Source organism: Rissa tridactyla, chromosome W, assembly GCF_028500815.1.
Source record: "Rissa tridactyla isolate bRisTri1 chromosome W, bRisTri1.patW.cur.20221130, whole genome shotgun sequence".
Taxonomy (NCBI): Eukaryota; Metazoa; Chordata; class Aves; order Charadriiformes; family Laridae; genus Rissa; species Rissa tridactyla.
In genome coordinates this window covers 10,991,682-11,014,106 of record NC_071496.1, presented here as the reverse complement: position 1 = coordinate 11,014,106, position 22,425 = coordinate 10,991,682, and the positions used below count along the sequence as shown (strand labels likewise).

Genomic DNA, 22,425 nt, shown 5'->3' with positions numbered 1-22,425 from the left:
ATTATATTTCCAAGTCATCTTGGTACGGATCATGCCCCTACTTTGGAAACTCATTTGGGTTCAGCAGTGCTGAGAATTTTCTCTTGACAATTTGCTATGCCTAAGTGAAATATATTAAATTGGAAAGTACAGGTTTAGCAAACATCTGTTCAGAAAGCAAAAAGGCCACAAATACAACTGTTATCAAACTGTGAAATCATTAACTTCCACTAAAAAAATGAGAAATAACCTTGTTAAAAAATTTGAAGACTTTTAACCCTTGTCTGCTAGGATATAACTTCCTTAATGCAATAGCCATTGCAGCACTTGGTGGAGAATAATTTTGTTCTTTGCATGTAGCAACCCTGATATAACCAGTGACTGAATTCAGTCCCTTTTCCAATATTTCTGGGTGTCTCATTTCTGGGTGTTGCAATTGGTCTGATAATACAATATCATGAATCGGAATGTTTTCATGGCATATGTTCTCATTTTAGACTGCTTTTCATTGTTATAGTCCAGATCCTGGTCTCAGTGAAGGAAATGAAACATCTAGGTGGCTTAAGCATGAGCAGTCTTTGGATCTCAATCAGTTACAAGTCAATAAAATACTTAAGAGCCTTACATTGGCAGGTTATACAAATTCTCTGCTCCCTCTGTGTTCTCAGCTGATTCTCTTTTCATTTTGGAGGCTATGAATTACGTTTCTTTGAAGATCTTTTTTTAGTACATCAGAATCTCATCCACCACTGGTTGGTTAAGTAAAGCTCACCCTTTTTCAGAACCAAGTGTGAAGTCTGCTTTGTGATAAATATTTGATGGTGCAGGAGCTCTGGGCTTGCTCCCAAGCTAAATTCATTTAAACACCTGCCTCTGTGCCATCACAAAAGCAGCTCCCTATTGTAAAGTACAATTCAGTCTCTCAGACAAGATTCAGATTTCTTCCCCCCACCCGCAGGAGAGGAACAGATGTCCTTAGCAGCCGAAAAGAGCTTCCTGCCTCCCCATCTACCCAGCTTATATTAACAAGTCATGAGTTCTAAAACTCTTCAATCGGCTAGGGTTTATTGTTTCAATGACACCAGTCCTTTCCCACAGCCACTCAATGCTCAGGATAATTAGTCTACACAACACCTGCAGACTGGAAGTGACAGATTTACACTAGGATTGTACCCAGGGTCTCCATGTATTCAGCCCAACTATCACTGTGATGGGTCCCTCTGGATCAGCAGTACACCACACCAGTCATGGGACACTGACCCAGCTCCACAACTTCCCATGCATCTGGCCCAACAAATGACTTTTGTATGCTTTGTGGGACAGAGCACTCTCTCCTCAGTACCGTGGCTGTACTCCCAAAGGCTGGGCAATGACTACCACCCTGCGACATTAGACACCAATAAAAGGGATGCCTACCTTGCCAACAGGTATTACCCTGCATCCCTAAGAGCAAGAAATCAGGCAAGGGAAGCAGGAGACCTGCATGGCTGAGCAGGGAGCTTCTGAAAAAGTTCAAGTGGAAGAAGGAAGTTAACAGCACGTGGAAGAAGGGACTGACCACTTGGGAAGATTACAAGAATGCTGTCAGAGCATGCAGGGACAAAACAAGGAAACCCAAGGCCTCCTTGGAATTAAACCTGGCAAGGGATGTCAAGCTCAAGAGGAAGGGTTTCTTCAAGCATATCAGAGGCAAAAGGAAAACTAGAGAAAATGTGGGCCCGCTGTTGAATGAGACAGGTGCCATAGTGACAGAGGATGCGGAGAAGGTGGAGTTACTGAAGGCCTTCTTTGCTTTGCTCAGGCCAGCCCTCAGGAGTCCCAGATTTGGAGAAAGTAACAGGGAAAGTCTGGACAAAGGAAGACTTCCCTTTGGCTGAGGAGGATCAAGTGAGAGATCAATTAAGTAAACTGGATATCCACAAGTCCATGGGTCCTGATGGGATGCACCTGAGAGTGCTGAGGGAGCTGGCAGAAGTCATTGCTGGGCAACTATCCATCATCTTTGAAAGGTCCTGGAGAACAGGCGAGGTGCCTGAGGACTGGAGGAAAGCCAATGTCACTCCAGCCTTCAAAAAGGGCAAGAAGGAAGACCCAGGAAACTACAGGCCGGTCAGCCTCACCTCCATCCCTGGAAAGATGATGAAACAGCTCATTCTGGGCATCATCTCAAGGCATGTGGAGGAAAAGAAAGCTATCAGAAGTACTCAACATGGATTCCACCAAGGGGAAATCATGTCTGACTAATCTGCTAGCCTTCTATGATGGCATGACTGGTTGGATAGATGAGGGGAGGGCAGTGGATGTTGTCTACCTTGACTTCAGCAAGGCTTTTGCCGCCATCTCCCACAGCATCCTCATCGGGAAGCTTAGGAAGTGTGGGTTAGATGAACAGACAGTGGGGTGGATTGAAAACTGGTTGAAAGAGAGAGCTCAGAGGGTCGTGATTAGGGGCACAGAGTCTAGTTGGAGGTCAGTGACAAGTGGTGTTCCCCAGGGGTCAGTACTGGGTCCAGTCCTGTTCAACATATTCATCAATGACCTGGATGAAGGGATAGAGTGCACCCTCAGCAAGTTTGCTGATGATACAAAGCTGGGAGGGGTGGCTGACACACCAGAAGGCTGTGCCGCCATACAGAGAGACCTGGACAGGCTGGAGATCTGGGCAAAGAGAAATTTATGAAATTCAACAAGGGCAAGTGTAGGGTGCTGCACCTGGGGAGGAATCACCCCATGCACCAGTACAGGTTGGGGGCTGACCTGCTGGAGAGCAGCTCTGTGGAAAGAGACCTGGGAGTCCTGGTGGACAACAGGATGACCATGAGGCAGCAATGTGCCCCCGTGTCCAAGAAGGCCAATGGCATCCTGGGGTGCATCAAGAAGAGTGTGGCCAGCAGGTCGAGGGAGGTCATCCTCCCCTTCTACTCTGCCCTGGTGAGGCCGCACCTGGAGTCCTGTGTCCAGTTCTGGGCTCCCCGGTTCAAGAAGGACAGGGAACTGCTGGAGAGGGTACAGCAAAGGGCTACCAAGATGATTAGGGGACTGGAACACCTCTCTCATGAAGAAAGGCTGAGGGATTTGGGTCTCTTCAGTCTGGAAAAAAGACAGCTGAGGGGGGATCTTATAAATGCTTATAAATACTTAAAGGGTGGGTGTCAGTCTTTTTCAGTGATGCCCAGTGACAGGTCAAGAGGTAATGGGCAGAAACTTGAACATAGGCAGTTCCACCTAAACATGAGGAGGATCTTCTTTACTTTGAGGGTGGCAGAGCACTGGAACAGGCTGCCCAGAGAGGTGGTGGAGTCTCCATCTCTGGAGACATTCAAAAGCCGCCTGGACGCATTGCTGTGCAACCTGCTCTAGGTGACCCTGCTCTGGCAGGGGGGTTGGACTAGATGATCTCCAGAGGTCCCTTCCAACCCCTATCATTCTGTGATTCTGTGATTATAATTGCTGCTGTTGCAGAATGCAATGGTGAAATTTTTGGAGGAAGTGCAACAAGCTATGAGAGATATGCAGAGGCAGGACAAATATTTATAAAAATTCTGTATAACAATTCAAAGACTTTTAAAGGTTTTGGCTTAATGTTTGGCAAACTTTCTTGTTGATCCCCCCAAAGTTTGGATGCAGAATGGGAATCAATTACAAAAAGCCAGAGAAGTTATTGACTCATAAACATATTTGCTGTAAATGGCAAGTCCCTCTTTGTTCATCATTGAAATTTGAATGTAGTAAGTTAAAATAGAATAAAGCAGAGCTTACCTGAAGAGACTGAAGAATCATAAGTACTTCTGTCCTTCCTATTTGTCCTGAAGGACTGAATGTCCTTTTCCCTGTAAGTTTCAAACCCTTCAAAGCTTCTTCTTTTATTCCCACTTACATCGTTGTCCCACTTCTCACTCGAGGAATTCATTTCACCAAACATGTCCAGGGACTCTGACCTTCCATTACTCTCAGTATTACCAGAGTATCTCTTTGTGCAAGAGTCAGTGGGATCATTGCTTGAGTCACTTTTATCTTTACTCTGTGTCCACTGCTGGGCATCAGAAAGTGATAATGTAGACAGCGTATCTACTTCAAAGCTACTCTTTGAGCCTTTGTGTCCGGTTTCACAATGATGGTGCTTCTGCTTTTCTTTATGCTTGCTTTTCTCGTTGAGCAATGAGAGGTCTTTATCTGAGCCGCTTAACCTTTCGTTGATCGCATGGCTGGAGAAGCCAGTGGACTTGCTAGCAAAGAGACCACTCAGATCTTCATGTGTCCCCAATATGCGTTCATCCTTATGCTTGTGCTTATGTTTGTGTTTCCTTTTGTGAAGTCGGCCACTTGAAAGGCTTGTTCCTCCAACCTTTGGAGGAGCCAAAGAGGACTGCATGTCTCCAAGGCCCATTCCCACAGGTGTTTGTAGGTGCACTCCATGTTTCGCTTTATGCTTGGCAGTGGTGGACATCTTCATATGAGAGTTTGCATGAAATTGGGGTGGGGGCACGGTAGGTCTCATAAATGGGGAAGCCGCTCCAAGCGTGTGAGACAGGTACAAAGGAGCTGGATACTGACCATAGTAACCAAGATTCATCATAGGCATTGATGTGTAAGGCATTCCATAGGGTGCATAGTAACTCCCACTGGGAATAGGGTAACCGAACCCTTGTAAAAAAGGCACCTTTGTCATGGTGTCATTGGTTTTGGCAGGTCTACCACGCTTCTTCTTAGACTTCATGTCAGAGGTCCTGCGAAGATAGAGCAATGGGTCATACTGGATATATGGCACAGGGTAGTAGTGATCAAAATTAATCCTGAAGATGCTGGGATATGGATTTTCATGATAAAATGTGTAACTTCTATGGGAAATCCTGAAAACTTGAAACTTATTGATGAGTTCCTCAAGGTCTCCCAGAAACTGGAGGTCATCTCTGTTCTGCAGGCTTTTCCTTTTCCTCTTGTGCTTTGGCTTTTTAATACTCTCATGAGAGAGAAAGTTACCCACAATGAGATGTTTCTGCCAGTGACCGTGCCTGTTCTTTGTGCTGGTGTCAGATGGGATAGCCTCTGGATTGTCCAGGGTGCAGAAATCAAAGGAGTATCTCCGGCGGGATTCTGAGCTTTTCTCAGCTTGGTCAGAAGTGCTGTTGTTGTCTGTACCTATCCCACTGTCACTTGGTATGGTTTCTTCACTGTGAGACTCACTCACTGGCGACAGTGTGACTTCTTTCAGAGAACCTATTTCACAGAGGTGGGAAGGTGAATTAGCCATTAACCTGGGTGGAGACAGTTTCCAAGTTCCACTGTGCATTTCTTTCTGGGTTTTTGTAGGAAGAATGCTGATAGGTTGAAGATTTGGCATAGTTTTTAAATCTGAAAAATTTGTTTCAGTGCTTGCAGGGCTAAGGTTGCCATTAGTCCCCACTAACTGTGTCGAAAGCGGATGAATAGCTGCTGGTGACGATGCCACAAGTGACTGCAGGTTGGAAGGCACTGCTGGGTTTTCTGGCTGGCTGGAAACAGGCCTTGAGTGCTTGATGGCTGTCTTAGGTTCTTCTGGCTGAGGCTGCAGTTCTGCTCTTGGCTTCCTGCCCCGTTTTTTACCAATGTAGATTGTCCCTCTCTTGCTGACATTGATCTGCTTCCCTAGTCTGGCATCAATGGTGGTTGGCCCAGCACTAGACGGTGGCTGGACCTTTGCTTTCAGAGCTATGCTGCTGGAGCAGGAGGACAAGATCTGATTGAGAATATTCTTCCTCTTGAGGGTCTTCATTTTATTAATGGTCTTGATGGTCTTCTTATCCAAGACCCCAAGCTTCCCAACCTTTTTGTGAAACTTGAGTTCACTGATGGACTTGTCCTCTCCCGGGACCATCTGGGCCAACTTGGCCAGATTCCGTCTCCTCTTCCTTTTCTTTGTTCCTGGAAATTCACGATTGATTGGACTCACTGGGCTGGTGGAGGTTCCCTCATGAATCGTTTCAACAGTGAGCAATGGCTGCTTCTTTGGTCGTCCTCTTTTTTTCTTGACGGGTGTGATCACAGTAAGACTGTCTGTATTGGTATACAGAGGGCTGGATGGTGTGATGGGATAGGCTGAAGGAGGCTCCACCATCAGCTTCTCAGATGTTGTCATGGAGGTCTCCCGAAGGACAGATTTAGGTTTGCTGCAGGTCCATCGTCGCTTAGCTGAAAGTTTGGGGTGCTGGACCTCAGATAATTTGCCAGCTGTGGGAAGATCGATGGGCAGGAGAGTGGATGTCACAGCTACAGATTTTCTGAGTCTGGTAGCACTGTTGGGGGAAGCTTTGTCAGTGAGCACACCACTGTTGATAGTTACTAAGGGGGACTTGTTTTCAATCGCTTTCCCTGGCTTTGTGGATCGAAGATCTTTTTTACTACCCTCTGGTTCCGAGCTAGTCCTGTTTGCCACTTCACTGCTCATAGCAAGTACAGAAGGCAGGCTTTTCTCCTGGATAGTTTTCTCCATGGAAGATTTTGTGGATTGCCTCTTTTTCCTTTTGTGGACAGATGTAACTGTTGTTGGAGACTTTATAGGGATAGTAATTCGTACATGACTGGTGTCACTTTCACAACTCCTAGCAGAAGTGGGATTCTGCTTCAAGGGTGACGTATCCAACACACTGTCCATCGAGTAAGACTCCTTTTTCCCTTCCATGCTGTCATGGGATTTGCTGTCAAATGCTTTCTGAGCACTCTTCACCCATTCAATGTCTGCAGTTTGGATGGTTTGACTTATCAAGTCCTTTTTGCTGGACTTCTTTGTACTCCTGATGGGCTGATCGGGGGCCTCCAGCTGCACATCTCCCTCTTGATCACCGAGAGACAAAAGTCCATTGCACTCCGAGGTGTTGCTCGGCTGGGCAGCCGCGCTGATGTTGTTGGGTGATGGGACTGCACTGCAAATGGCAAGCTCTTTACTACTGGCCGACAGCTGTCCCCATGTGCTGCTGGAGCAGGACTTCGTTGCTTGGGATTTGCTGAAGGAAACTCCTGTCTCCAGAGCAGGGACCTTGGTGGCACTAACTGTTTCTCGACTGGGTTCTATGTTGATGAAGCAACTTTGAGAAGTGGATACAGTATCTGAGCTCGCTGACCAGTCAAGATGGTGCTGGTTGCTACTTTTCTGCTGGTGCTTTGATTTTAAGGTGTCACTGGTGAAGTCTTGTTGGAGGCCCAGATCATAGTGCAGAGCAGAATGTTTTTGTGGCCTGTCATAAACCTGGAAGGTAGAAGAAAATAAAAAGGAAAAAAAATTAGTTTATCAGTCCATTCATAATCCCTGGTTGCAGCTCTTCATTTGTACAGTGAATGATGACTCTTCTTAACCAATGTCCTTGTAAGGCTTAGAAGCCTTTATAAAGTCTTCTTATACTTGAGCCAAATTTGCATTTAGATTCATGCACTGTAAATAAGTTTTGTTTTGTTTTCCCACTCTAAAAACAATGGAAATATTTCTATAAATGCTAAATTGCTAAGGAAACATATTCTATTGATTTTTTATTTAAAACACAAGTAAAATATTCCCTTTCAATGGATGAATGGTGCAACTCAGCCTCCTGGCGAGAATCCCTTTTTCCTAAAAAAATAATCCCTCACAGAACTTGATGCTCCACAACAGCAATTAAGCTCATTGTTGGAAACAAGAAAAATGCAAAATTATCTCGGAAGTTGTAACAAACAAGGAAAACCCATGGGTCCACTTCCCTACGAAGCCAGAATCTACAAAGATTTACTTGCTTAAATTTCCACATAGAAGTCATCCCCACAAACTTAGTGCTTAAAATCATATGCATAGCGTCAAGTATGTGAGGCATACTTGGCAGGTTCAGGATTTGCATTACTCCCTTTCCATTTTAATAATCTGCTATTTGCAATGTTGGTAAGAGATATTTTCAATATGATTTTTAATCCGATAGCAGCTCTTCAAGCCACAGAGGTTACAGTAAGGACAAAATTATGCTGAAGACTGATACAGAGCAAAAGAAAGTCTATTTTTTTTCTTGGTGGGCCTCCTTCAGCTAAAGAAATTGTTTGTTATGGCTGTAACCTCGTGAAATGTCTCTTAAAGCAAAGAAAAAATTTATTATTTTTTTTACTTTCATTAATTGACCTCTTCTAGTCATTTGTTTTCTCCTGTTACATTTAGGAACTTTTTTTGTAAAGCTCTGGATTAAACTGTGCAACTGATTTTGTACACCTAGTACCGCAAACAACAGTTCTTAGCAAACTGTAATGACACCATTCTGAATGCCAAATAAATTATGAGAGACTTAAAATAAATGTGTAACCAAGGAAAGAACAATAGAAAACAACTGCAAAGTGTCTCATGTTTCTTCAAACACCTTGCTGCAATTAAGTTTCTATCAATCAATCAGCAGTGTTATGTTAGATCCCTGTTCAGGGTGTTTACAACTGAGGTTTTGGAGCAAGGAGGCTGTCAGCATAAGAGGGTGTTGAGCTGGGAAATGAGGTGTCCCCAGTTCTGAGCAACTTCAGAGGGATTTGAAAGGTGCTAAACACCCCCAAGCCCATGGTGCATTATTTAGTGACCAGTAAACATACATGTTATTGGCAAACTGATGTTGAGATACCCTTTGTGTGCATATGAAAATGGGCATGTGGCTTTTCAGGAATAGGCAATAACAATGAAGCTGTTCTGGTCCATCATCTGAGGAGTAATCAGGGACTCTTAAATCCTGTGGATAGTTCAGCTGTCATGCACGTGGACCAGCCATGCTCAGGGAAAGCAGAGATTTCCAGGAATTGTGGAGTGAGAAAATGAAAGCACGCAGCTGCAGTGGAGCTGCAGATGTTGCGGGTAAGTGACATCCGGTTTCTTCAGCCTGAGAAAAGAGCCGAAAGCATAAACAGCCCTCAGGGATTGAATCAGATCATCATCCTCCTCCTCCTCTCAGCAGCCTCCTACACGCAAGCCACACAGTGCACAGTGGCCTCAACCCACACTGCTGGTGCCCTCCTTCAGAAAATAGAGCCCACCCATATCCATGTCCTTAGGATGAGACCAGGGAGGGGTCAAAAGGAAATCAGCAGCATTGGCACTGAAGTTTGATGGTTTGATTTTATTTAAATTTTTTTTTAAAGTGATGACTAAGCTTCTGAGCTTCATTTTACCTCAGCTGTTTGGGGCTTCTCCTGCCCCCCAGGCCAACAGGCCGGATGTGCTGTCAGCTGGGCATGAGGAGGTGTGAGGGAGGTGGCCATCACCTGGTGAAGTCCCAGTGTGCTGGAGGTAGCTGCCCTTCACCCCCATGAAACATCATCTTCCTGAGGTACCATGATTTGTGACTTGGAAAAGCCCTGGAAATGATGGGCTGAGACCTCTCTTGGCCCCCAGGACCCACACTGAGGCAGGGCCAGGCTGCTTCTGCACAGATCCTAGCCTTATGGCTGCAATCAAAGCAATTCCCAATACCCACTTTATTTCTAAAATGCTGAGCTGTGAAATTAAATGACCTGAAAAATTTCATTTGGAAGAAAAAAAAAAAAAAAAAAAAAAAAAAAGGGTTACAGCAGTGAGCGAAAACATCACATGCTGGCAACACCCTGGTCCCTCTAAGTCCACTGCACACACAAAGATCTCTAGTTTAAAAGGAGCAATAATCTATATTTTAAGGTAGTTAATAAGGGCTCATAACTGAGAGGTCAGCTATATATCAGCGATGAATGCCGATATATTGCTTGTCTCCTCCAGCCTCATTTCCTCATCCCGCACATTATAAAATGGTGATGCAACTTCCAACATATCCCTAATGATAGCCTTGTCATTACTCCAGCACCACAGGCCACCACATCATCTATCTTACAATTCATCAGAAAGGTATGCCTATGTCATCAAAAGTGCTAACTCCAGAGGCATTTAATCACACGGATAAGCACTCCGATTTCCATAGCCCTTCAAAAAATGACCAGTCTGCAGGATCAGGGGACTCCATTTCCTAAGCGGAATGTCAAAACTATATGTCTGCCCAAGCGCATAACTGTCCACTGGGTTTCCTCATGCAATTTCTTCCAGCATAACACTTACTATTTGCTCTCCCTTATAGAAACACCAAACTCATGAGTTTCAGTCCTCAGCTTTGGCAATGGTGGGTAGACCTATGAGCAGGATACATCCTATATACTGGCAACTGAAGAGCCCTAGCCAGAGAGCAGAGGAGGAGGGACTGTGTGTTTACACCTGCCTTGCCAGACCTGTGTAGCCCTGCACCTGCAGATGCGATTGCTCCTCTTTACAGCTTTATTCTGGCATGCAGCCCTTGCAACTGAAAAGATGGGACTGTATCAGCTCCATGATAAGCAGCATCCTACTCTACAAGCATTACCCAGCAGCAGAATCCATCCCTCGGGGACTCTTTTCATTTAACTACTGGATGTCTCACACTGCCTCCCCATTCCCTCACCTAAGCTTCTCTCTAAATCCACACACTACTTCCAGTCCCAAAGCAAAAAGTGGGAGGAGATGCCAGCAACCAAATCAAGACCTTAGAGAAGAAAAAAAAAAATCCAAATAAAAAGGAATATAACTAATAAAAAAAAAGATAAAATATACAATTAGAGAAACCTGTCACCTGAAAAAAATCTGATTGCTTACAGGAGATGGTACTCCCCTTCTCTAAACACACCTTTTTGCGGAGGTAACACACATACAGCTTGTCAAGAATCTGGCTTGCAAATCAAAGTTAATGCTACAACGCCCCCTCTTTAAATCATTCACAGATCCATCTGTGTAATGGCTCCTCAAGTGTAATTCCCTATTAAGAGGCTTTATCTGGAGAGATAAGCAGCTGGTTCCCATGTCACTAATTGCTGTCTGCTGTGATTTTAAAACATTTGCACCATTGTGTTCTTCATTTTCATATTCTAATCACCCTGAAACTTGAAAAAGGTACATCATGGATTGCTTTTGTGTGTTAATTAGTACACAGTCTCCTTTTAGAGACAATTTAAAGGCAGTCAGAACCTCAATCAGCAAGTTTGTTTTAAAAATTAATAACATTGTGAGCATCTGTGGGGATGGGTATCCACAGTGACACATCAGAGTGTGCTCTGGGGACAAACTATCCTTTGTTATTTTCTTCATAGGTTGGAAATAAAATAAAAAAGAAAGAAAAAAGGTAAGGCTTTCCTAAAGGAATAATGTCGCTTAGAATCAGAGTTTTGGGAAGTGCTCGTTTTTATCTCAGAGCCACCCCTGCCTCGTCAGTGAGAACAAATCTCATCAAAACACCATATAATACCTCTGTGTGGTCTAGGAACTTGTAAGCCATTTTTAATAGCAATTTTGGCAACTGGGAGCTGGCATCTCATTGGAAATCCATGGGATGAGGCTGTGACTGCTTGGATGTATGTGGGCATTTGCTCTGCTTGCCATCTGGATCGGCTGGATACTGGGTCAGGTGTCTCCAAGCCATGCAGAGAAGGCACAGTACTCTGCTATGGCAGTGATATTGCATGCAAAGTGGACCTTCCTTGTAACCAGCCAGCTCAGAGCAAAGGCAGGTCTGATCTCATATCTGCTTTAACTTAAGCTTATACTCAAAAGTACTCCAGACTGCTGAAAACAGACCTTTGGTGCCTAGCAAAAGGTCAACCTGAGATTTTTGAGATTGAATGAATAAATCTGGTGACACTGAGGCTAAGTGGAAAATGCAATGGGCACCTGAAAAATCAGACTCTGTTTTAGTCCTTCACAAGGAGCTTCTAAAACTGGAGAAGCTCCAAGTGATTTGTTCCTCTTGAAAAAGCTTTCTCTTCAGTTTCTGCTTCCTAGATGTGCATGAAAACATGCTACTGGAGAAGAAAACCCTTTGAGAGGAAGAAAAAACTGAGATTTCTAGCTCTGACACATGAATAAATAGTCCTGGTTCAGCTCATACTTTTGCTCAAAGTTGAGCATTTCCTCTTGTGTCCCAATGGGACAGCCGCAAACTGGTCATTTGAAGGCTCTAATCAGAACTACAGGTTGGAGATATTTCATGTATTTGGTGAGTGCATTGAGCCTTCCTGGGGTAGCATTACTCTCTAAATAAAAGATGCCAAGCAGAGGAAACAGCAGGTTCAGGGGAATGTAACTCTGGCCTCAAGGTTTACAGGTTAAGCAGTCATTGACATGAGATGTGATCAATTTATAGGAAGGGTCTGTGATCAAGTCAAGTCAGTTCATAATAGCAAGTGTCTGAAATAGTTTCAGGAAGTCCTTTAGGTCCTCAGTGACTCTAACCAGGGAGGAGGGATCACAAACCAGCATATGACACTTGCTGGAAGTGTAAAGAGCAGTAGTGACTTCTGAGAAACCCCACTGATGTAGGGGCTTTAATTCCAATTAAAATACTAATGGAAAACAAATCATCAGGCACTAACATAAAATTCATTGTTATCATGCCAAAGAAGGGGGATTTTCCAGAGCAGTTTATCAAATGTATCGCTCCCAGAGTTTACTCCTTCCCCAGCTCCCTGAGTCTTCAATAGTACAAAGCCTAAACACTACCACACTCACAGGGGTGAGTATCATTTATTAAAGATAGAAAGAGAGGTAGGAATTAACATGAAGCTGCAGGGGGACTACTTGAGAGCAAGACACAGCATGGGGTGAGGGTGGGTTAATTAAAAGCAAAGCATCACCTGTTTGTGTCCATTCACTGAACACAAACATCACAGACTGGTGCAAGTCTCACGCAGATCAGGAGGATCTTCACTGAAGCTGCTGGAGGTCCTTCCACATTTGCACTCCCATTGCTATGTAGCTCTGTTTTCCCTGAGATATTTGGGTAATTGTGTCAATACAGAGAAACTGAATTTCGGGCTTTTGCATTATAATTGTTTTAAGAATACCTATCTAAGGCACTTATCCTTAAGGAAAAGATAAAGCAATTCACAGAGATTATGGAAGGATCCAAAGATGCTCACAAGGCTGCAAATCATAATTTTTCATGCATCCCTAGTAAAGCGTCATGATTTGCTAAATAATTCAGAAATTCTAAAGTTATTCCAAATTAATTTCACTACCAGCTTTAAACTGGGTGATTTGCACACTATTGCTAATGATCTTAGCAGCAGCAGTGATATTAAGACTTTATTATTCATAATAAAATGTACTTCCATCCCTTCAGAAGTGGTATAGTCCCATGGAGCTTGACCTACTCTTCCCAGTGGGACCTGCAGAAACATGAGCAGTAAGGGGTATTCATCTCTGAAAGGTTTGTGGTGTTGTCTACGACATTAATGCTTCGAGACGTCTCAGATTACTAAATTGGAAATAAGGATGTGAGCAGCTGTGCGCTGTGTTTCTGCTATAATTTTTAAAAGCCTGCAGTGCTTAATTTGCATTGAAAAATTTCTTTTATCCTTCATTTAGTATAGGAATTGCAGTTTTACCCTAAATACTTTTTTTTTTCCAAGGGGTGGGGGAAATATAAATGGCTTTTCCATTGAGGCCAGTGATTCTTTCCACTAGAGTTAAATACTTTGATTATAAATTGAGTCTTTAAATATCAAGAAGATGCTGAATTCACCTGAAAACAGGCATTTAGGGAAGCTCATAAAAGCTGTGAGCTCCAGTCAATTAGCTCATCATTCTTTTAACATGTACTTCATTTAGCAGTTACTGACCACCAGATTAATTCTTTCAAAGCATCCTGATTGCAGCTAAGGTCTAGCATGAAGTATTGCATATGCAACAGCATTAGCAAAAAGTACAGAAATCTGCCAGAACATCTATCTGGCACAGCTGGGTTAAAGCTCATGAAAATTTGTCGGAGAGGTCAAATATACAGTGTCTTCTCACCTCCTTGGATTAAGATCTGAGTCCAGTACCATGAATTCAGAGAAAGCATTGCCTGTACCTTCAGCAAATTCACCCTGAAAAGATGAACTTCAGTGATCTGCAGCAAAATGTGGGAGGTTTGTTCCCTTTGGAAAATCTACCTAAAGAGGTCATACATGACAAATTTCTGGCTCGACTAGTTATGTACTGAAAAGTCACTGCACTCTGTGCAAAGCTAGAAATGGTGTGGGGTGTACCATCTGGAGATGGGACATGGTCTGGACTCTCTCAGACAGCTGGTCTCAGATCAGACTCCCAAGTGGGATTCTCCTTTGCTTTCACCAGTAAAATAATTGTCTTCTGATAGAAGGGAATAGGAATACACTCATCTTCCCTTGCACTGCATACAGTCCTTCTACCTGTCCAAGAAGGCATGCAGTGAAACCTGCCCCATTTGCAAAAGGCTATAGGAAAGGTGGAGTTTCAGAAGCTTTATCCTCCCAGTTTGCGTATAACCTGTGCCTATTTTTCACCGCTGTTGGCAGATAAAAATTGATCCTTCTCCTGTTTTTCCTAGAACCAGCAGCAACCCCATGAGGTGATAACTGGGGAAATTCACTGCACATGTTGAAGATGTCAAAAGCATGGCATACATCTCTGTTTCTAGACTAGAGGTGATGCTTCTATGACACAGTTGTTGAGGACTTTAGTCCTCCATCAGGTGATTTTAGTTTACACCTCTAAGGAAGGTTAGCTTATCCTATGCTGACGATCTGGTCTGGAGAAACCCTTAAATTCTTGAACCTGTGTATAAATTCAGTGATTTCTATGCACATGCTGACCCTTAGGAGTGCAAACATTGAGACCAAACAGAGCGATTGTGCAGTACTGCCAGCACTTCAGAGCATTGCCCTTTTAATTGCCCTTGTTCTAGTAACTCACCCAAGTAGATTTCTTTGCTCTACATATGTTGATGAAGTAAAACCATTCCTATCCCTATTATTGCTTCCTCTTAAGTGCTGACTGTGTGCTTGAGTTGAGTAACTATAAAAATACTGACACCGAAGATACAGTCCCCTATCCAAGCAGCTTGGCACACAGGGTAAATCAGAAGCAGGCAGTACATGTTTCAGACATCAAAATACATTTTTCCATTGCTAAGGGAGCAAGGTTATGCCTCTTTCTTTTCAAAATGTAACTTATTTGAAGGACTGGCATTGGAAGAGTTGTCAGAAGGTAAGTGGTTCCAAGAGCTACTTGAGGAGAGAGAGGGAGATCAGATAAAGCACAGGTGAACCTGGTGTTATAAGCACCTGAGATACACATCAAAGGGACTGAAAATACATGGGGACAAGAGTGCCACAGAAGGTCCTTCAGTTTCAGACAGATACAGGGTTTGAAGCTGAAGGTAGGAAAACAGAGATGAGAAACACAGCCCACATTTTTAATAGGGAATTTAAATAATCATGAGAACAGTTTATCGTAGCATTGGATTCTCTATTACCGGAAGTTTCCTTTAAATCAAGGCTGGGTGTTTTTCTAACCGATATGCATTAGTGCATGACAGCTATTGGACTTGTAACAGGAATACATTTAGGCAAATCCCCTGGTATGTGTCATGCAGGAGGTTTGACTAAGTGATCACAATGTCTCTTTCTAGCTTTAAAAATCTGTGACTATATATCTGTGGGAAAGCAACGGAAGATCAGCAAGGAGGATTGTAAATATGCTCAAGTGACTTGCACCTGGGGTGCTGGGAAACACATATATCACACTAATTGTTATTCAGTCTTGGCTGCTTGCAAGTAAAACACTTGCACTTAGATAACAGAAGTCTGTGATGGACTCAGGGACACCTTATCTAGCCGCTTGAGAATCCTGGCCTGTTGTTGAAGAAGATCAAAGCACAGTGGGAAAACTAGGCCTGCTTGAACCCTTTTAAATATCAGCGAGAACAGGGAGTCTGCGCACGCTCTTGCTAACAAGGACTCTCTCTCACTCTACGATGCCCGCAGTCCCTGCTTGTGTGCCTCTGCCTGGGTGTTGCTTCAGAGATTCCCCGGTCTGTGAGGTATCGAGATTAAACTTGTTCTTTGCCTTTCATCCGTGTTTTTGTGGTTGTTCCTGCATCCTGCCTGCATCGGCTCACACAATATCCTCTCTATATCCTCCAGTGTTTTGTCCAACCTGGTGTTAAGCAATTGCAGCAATGAGTCTTCAACCCCTTCCTATGGGAGGCTATATCCTAGTGTAATAAATCTCACTGTTCAGAGTATCTTCTCTCTTCCCCTGGAATCACTTCCATCCCTAGACACACCTCAGTTATGGATTCATCCCAACAATTCCTCCTCATACTTGGTACCAAAAAGAATATTTCACATTTTTTAACAATTCATTTCACTTGCCATATTCCCTGCTACTGTAAAGCAGCGTGTCCCACTGGTAAAACAGACTTGATTTACTAAGAGCCTTTCAATCTCGATGAGCCCAGTGAAATGTGGTTCCCACGGGAACAAGGATGGGCAGCATTGCACAACATGGTTCTGCAAGCACAAGTGAAGCCAAATGCCATTGATTCAATGCACTCAGGCTACTGATGTGGTACAGGAGGAGCCACTGGGATTCCTGTTGCCATTCCTCTGCACTGGCTGAGCGTGGACTTTCGAGAGGCAAATATGAAATATTCCTCTAGACTGACTCTGTCCTCACCAAATATTATTCACCGAGGAGACCAGCTCCAGTGCAGGTAAGTCCACACTGGGGAAGGGAATTGCAGCAAAAAAAGGCCGGTAACGGGCTTGTTTTGGGGGCTTTTCGAAGCTGGGAAAAGCAGCAAACCCAGGCCGGTACCCGGCAGTTCTGGGGGGCGGTGACAGCTGAGAAGGCGTGGGTGGAGCCAGCACCTCTGGCAGCAGATCTAAATGAGACATAAATTCCACCCCCCCACACACACACCTAAAAGAAGCCTTAGGGAGCGCAGCATCCTGGTCTTTGGGCACCGAGTAAGCAAGCAGTGAGTAGGCATCGCCCAGGGCATCACCTGAGAGCACCACGACAAGGGCTATCATCCCACTCTCCAAGGAGCTTAGCTATGGCTTCCACCAGGAAGAAGGTTGTGCACTCAACCTTAGCCAGAATGGATGTGGGAACACAGATGTAGCTCCCACAGGAACACAGCTGTCCAGGTCACAGGCTGCAGGGAGTGCCAGAGCCTTTCACTAGCAATGGGAGGCAGCTGTGAGAACTGCTGCATATGTTGTGAACAGGTAAATGATCTGCTCAGCCTGGTGGCAGAGCTGAGAGAGGAAGTTGAAAGGTTAAGAAGCATCAGGGAGGCTGAAGAAGAAATAGACTGGTGGAGCCAGGCTCTGCCCTCCTTGAAACAGAAACAGGAGCACCTAGCAGAAAGTAACCGGGATCAAAGGGCTCCTGTATCCTGCTCCTGTCAGGCAGAAGCCTAAATGAAGGGAGCGAAAGGAGGGAAGTTCATGGTTGGGGCAGTGGGTGAACTCCCTCCTTGCCCACCCTGCCCCCCACCCCCGGTACCTCTGAACAACAGATATAAGGTACTAGATGAGGAAGGGCAGTCAAATGAGGATGTGGATGATGGGCAATCTACACCAGAGACATCTCCACAGTCAGAAAGGTGTACCACCCATATCATCACCACATCCACAAGGAAGAAAAGAAGGGTGATAGTCGTTGGTGACTCCCTCCTGAGGGGAACAGAGGGTCCAATATGCCGGGTAGACCCTCCTCACAGGGAAGTCTGCTGTCTTCCTGGAGCCCGGGTTAAGGACAGCACCAGGAAACTCCCTAGCTTGATACAGTCCTTGGACTATTACCTGTTACTGATCTTCCATGTAGGTGGAGTGAAAGCTGCGACTCGTAGACCAAGAGCAATCAAAGGGAACTTCAGGGCCTTGGGAAGGTTGCTGAGGGAGCCTGGGGCACAGGTTATTTTCTCCTCACTCCTTCCAGTTGCAGGCAGTGACATTGGAAGGAACAGACGGATCCAGTCCATTAATACATGGCTCCGTGGCTGGTGTCACCACCACAATTTTGGGTTTTTTGACAATGGGATGGCCTACATGGCACCGGGCTTATTGGCATCAAATGGGAAACACCTTTCTCAAAGGGGGAAGAGGGTCTGTGCCCAAGAGATTGCAGGGCTGATCGACGGGGCTTTAAACTAGATATGAAGGGGGAGGGGGATAATAACATCAGGCTTGTCTGTGACAAGCTGTGGGATAACACATCAGGGTTAGAGGGACGGGGCGCTAGTTAAGGGCCTTTGACCTGTTGCCCCAAGGCATGCTGGGGATGCTGCATCACAGTCAAAGTCTTACGGAGACAAGCCAGGGGCTCCTGAGGTAGTCGGAGTCAACAGGGAAACACCCATGAAACACCCCAAGGGGTGCTCCTCTAAGAAGGCGACACAGCCAACAGCCCGGCTGAAGTGCCTCTACAGGAATGCACGCAGCATGGGCAACAAACAGGAGGAGCTGGAAGCTACCGTGCTGCTGGAAAGCTACAACATATTGGCCATTACTGAAACCTGGAGGGACAAATCCTATGACTGGAATGTGGCTATCGATGGCTACAGGATGTTAAGGAGGGACAGGCGAGGAAGGAGGAGTGGAGGTGTTGCCCTCTATGTTAAGGAACAGATAGAGTGTGAAGAGATGTCCCTAAAGAATAGCCAAGAGGAAGTCGAAAGCTTATGTGTAGGAATTAGAGACCAAGGCAACAAGGGGAACCTTGTGGTTGGTGTCTACTACAGGCCACCTGATCAAGGGGAACCTACTGATGAAGCCTTCTTCCTCCAGCTACAGGAGGCATCATGCTTGAAGGCTCTTGTCCTGCTGGGGGATTTCAACCACCCTGACATCTGCTGGAAAAGTAACACAGTGAGCTGTAGACAATCCAGGAGATTCCTGGAGTGCCTTGATGATAACTTCCTAAGACAGAAAATAGACAGCCCTACCCAAGGGGATGTGATACTGGACCTCATAGTCACCAATGCGAGTAAGCTCATCAGGGCTGCAGTGACCACGTACTGGTGGAGTTCACAGTCCTGAGGGATACATGCCAGACAAGGAGCCTAGTCAGGACCCTGAATTTTAGGAAAGCAAACCTCCAGCTTTTCAAAGACTTAGTCAATAGGATCCCCTAGTAGCAGGGAAACTACCCCCAGGGACAAGGGGGCAGAACAGAGCTGGCAGATCTTCAAGGATGCTTTCCATAGAGCACAAGAGCTCTCGATCCCCAGGTGTAAGAAATCAAGCAAGAAAGGGAAGAGACCAGCATGGCTGAGCTGGCACCTGCTGGTCCAACTAAAAGGCAAGAAGGAACTGCACAGGCAGTTCAAGCAGGATCAGGTATCCTGGGAAGAGTATAGGGATGCTGCCCGGTTATGTAGGGATGAGGTCAGGAAGGCCAAGGCGTGGCTGGAGCTGAACTTGGCAAGGGATGCTAAGAATAACAAGAAGGGCTTCTACAGGTATGTCAACCAGAAAAGGAAGGTCAAAGAAAGCGTACCCTCCCTGATGACCAAGAATGGCAAACTGGTAACAAGAGACAAGGAGAAGGCTGAGGTTTTCAACAACTTTTTTGCCTCGGTCTTCACTGCCAGCCTCTCTCCTCATGCCTCCCGGGTTGAAGGACTGCAAGACAGGGACCTGTGGGACAAAGTCCCTCCCACTGTAAGTGAAGACAAGGTTCGTGACCACCTGAGGAACCTGAACCTACAGAAGTCCATGGGACCTGATGAGATGCACCCCAGAGTCCTGAGGGAATTGGCTGATGTAGTTGCCAAGCCACTCTCCATGAAATTTGAAAAGTCATGGCAGTCAGGTGAAGTCCCTGGTGACTGGAAGAAGGGAAACATTGCATCCATTTTTAAAAAGGGTAGAATCCGTACTGGGACCGGTGCTGTTTAATATCTTCATCAATGACATAGGCAGTGGGATCAAGTGCACCCTCAGCAAGTTTGCAGATGACACCAAGCTGAGTGGTGTGGTTGACAGGCCAGAGGGATGGGATGTCATCCAGAGGGACCTGGACGAGCTAGAGAGGTGGGCCCGAGCAAACCTCATGAAGTTCAACAAGGACAAGTGCACGATCCTGCACTTGGATCAGGACAATCCTCATTATCAGTACAGGCTGGGGGATGATGTGATAGAGAGCAGCCCTGAGGAAAAGGACTTGGGGGTACTGGTGGATGAAAAGCTGGACATGAGCCAACAATGTGCACTTGCAGCCCAGAAGGCCAATCGCATCCTGGGCTGCATCAAAAGAAGCATGGCCGGGAGATCCAGAGAGGTGATTCTGCCCCTCTACTCTGCTCTCGTCAGACCCCACCTGGAGTACTGTGTCCAGCTTTGGAGTCCCCAACATAAGAAGGACATGGACCTGTTGGAGGGGGTCCAGAGGAGGGCCACAAAGATGATCAGAGGGCTGGAGCACCTCTGCTATGAAGACAGGCTGAGAGAGTTGGGGTTGTTCAGCCTGGAGAAAAGAAGGCTCCAGGGAGACCTTATAGCATCCTTCCAGTACCTGAAGGGGACCTACAAGAAAGCTGGGGAGGGACTCTTTATGAGGGCATGTAGCGATAGGACGAGGGGCAATGGTTTTAAACTAGAGCAGGGTAGGTTTAGATGAGACATTCGGAAGAAGTTCTTTACAATGAGGGTGGTGGGACACTGGAACAGGTTGCCCAGAGAGGTGGTGGAGGCCCCATGCCTGGAGACATTCAAGGCCAGGCTCGATGAGGCTCTGAGCAATCTGATCTAGTTAAATATGTCCCTGCTTAGTGCAGGGGGGTTGGACTAGATGACCTTTAAAGGTCCCTTCCAACCCAACACATTCCATGATTCTATGACATAGCTGATATTTGGCCCTGAACTTCAAGAGGAGGCACCAAGTCCAATACACAATCTGGATTTAAGTCTCACAGACATCTGTAACAGAGCATGAAATAAATAAATCCTGGATCTGAAGACATGAGGACCTCTGGAGTCAGTTTCAGGAATTGTCTGCTTTTTTCTTACTTTTTTTTTCTGTTTTAGTTATGGAAGAACATATTGATTTTGTCTTTTCCAGTTTAAATTTCTCTGCTGTTTTGTACACTGCATCACACTCTCAAAACAAGAACCCAGATGCAAACCCCTGAAATGTTGGAGGTCTCTGCCTGAATCCAAATGTCACACTCATTTTTCAGAAGGATTTTGGGTTTTTTTGGGGGGCAGAGGGAGAAAAAAGAGCAAAAGCTAAATCTCAAACCACTGTACAAAAAGGTTACATATGTTGAAGTTACTGGTGCAGAGACTATTCAGTGACTGCTTTAAACATAATTCAAATAAGGAAAAAAAATTGCACTCTAGGTAAAGTATTTACTTATTACTTGTAATTACTGTTCTTTTTGTGCTTTTCCCCCCCTTTATTCTGTTTTCCACTAGATAATGCACATACTTCTGCATAGTCTCCTTTAAGGATTTCTCTCAAGGATACATGCATATCTATTTTCTGCAACCAGACAGAAAAACCTTCTGAAATCAGTTCAGATTCATCACCCGCCCCACACATGACCTTATCAGCAGTTGCGATGGGTGGCCCCTGTGGACTACTATAATACTATGGAAAGGGCAAAGTTGGAAAATGTGCACTTTAAAGTGCCAGAGACTTTAGTTCAGTGTGCGGCACTTGTAATTTTTGCTGCTGCAGACTGCTCAGCTTGTTATGGATATCTGAGAATTTGGGTTTTCCCTGACTAGGGACTGTGAAATTTATTATAGTAATTTATTTTTTTTTTCCTCCTGGAGTAGGTAAGGTATAATTGAGGGTACCAGATACCTGCATGTATAATATCTCCAGAGATGGAGAGGAGAAAAATAAAGCTTTCTGGAACTCCTTTCCCTACATGTAACATATTTTGCATTTACTCTTATTCATTTATTTAATATTTAAAGAGAAGCTATTTGCATTTACTCTTATTCATTTATTTAATATTTAAAGAGAAGCTAGTGCTGTTCACAAAGGCTAGGTTTTGGTACAAGAGGTATGATGACTCAGATGGATGGACTGCCACAGTGGGTATGAAAAATTAAGTTTTTAGTCTCATCAACACACATGTTCCAGTCTAGTGGCATCTCCTTGTAAATATATCTGGAACAGGCAATCATTTCTATCAGCCTACATGCCCTTCTCCACCAGGAACTGTGGATATACGTTTTGTAAAAATACTGCTTCAGTGAGTAAAAACTGTATTTGCATGTTTACGTGTGGCAGGGGTATAAACCAATGAATAAACAAGTAACAAAAGTTTATTACGTTTGTTTTCCATCATGCTCTTCAGAATTACATCCACCATATCATTCATACAAAACAAAGAGACCTTGTTGGTATCTAAAGTTTATCTTCAATAAACCCCAAGGCACTTTGTGAAAGAAGTAGGAGTCATTATTCTGCACACTACGCATAGAAATACTAAGGCTCAGTGATTTGCCCAAGGGCTTTCCATATTCTTCTGCCAGTGCAAGTAGAAGAAATTCTCAGCCTCGCCAGTGACTATGAAGTTTCACAAGACCAAGGTCCCAAGCCCGTGTTCCCAAGGCATTTTACAATCTAGATGAACATGACTTCAAATAAATGAATGTCTG

General features: G+C 44.8%; 1 protein-coding gene across 1 annotated transcript in view; it reads right to left on the bottom strand.

Annotated features, from left to right (window-relative positions):
- Positions 1-22,425, bottom strand: part of LOC128902112 (SET-binding protein-like) — a 321,291-nt gene that overhangs the window by 86,259 nt on the left and 212,607 nt on the right. Inside the window, exon 4 of the mRNA XM_054184502.1 lies at positions 3,739-7,201. Within this exon, the coding sequence (XP_054040477.1) occupies positions 3,739-7,201 (3,463 nt within the window). The remainder of the gene's footprint in view (positions 1-3,738; positions 7,202-22,425) is intronic.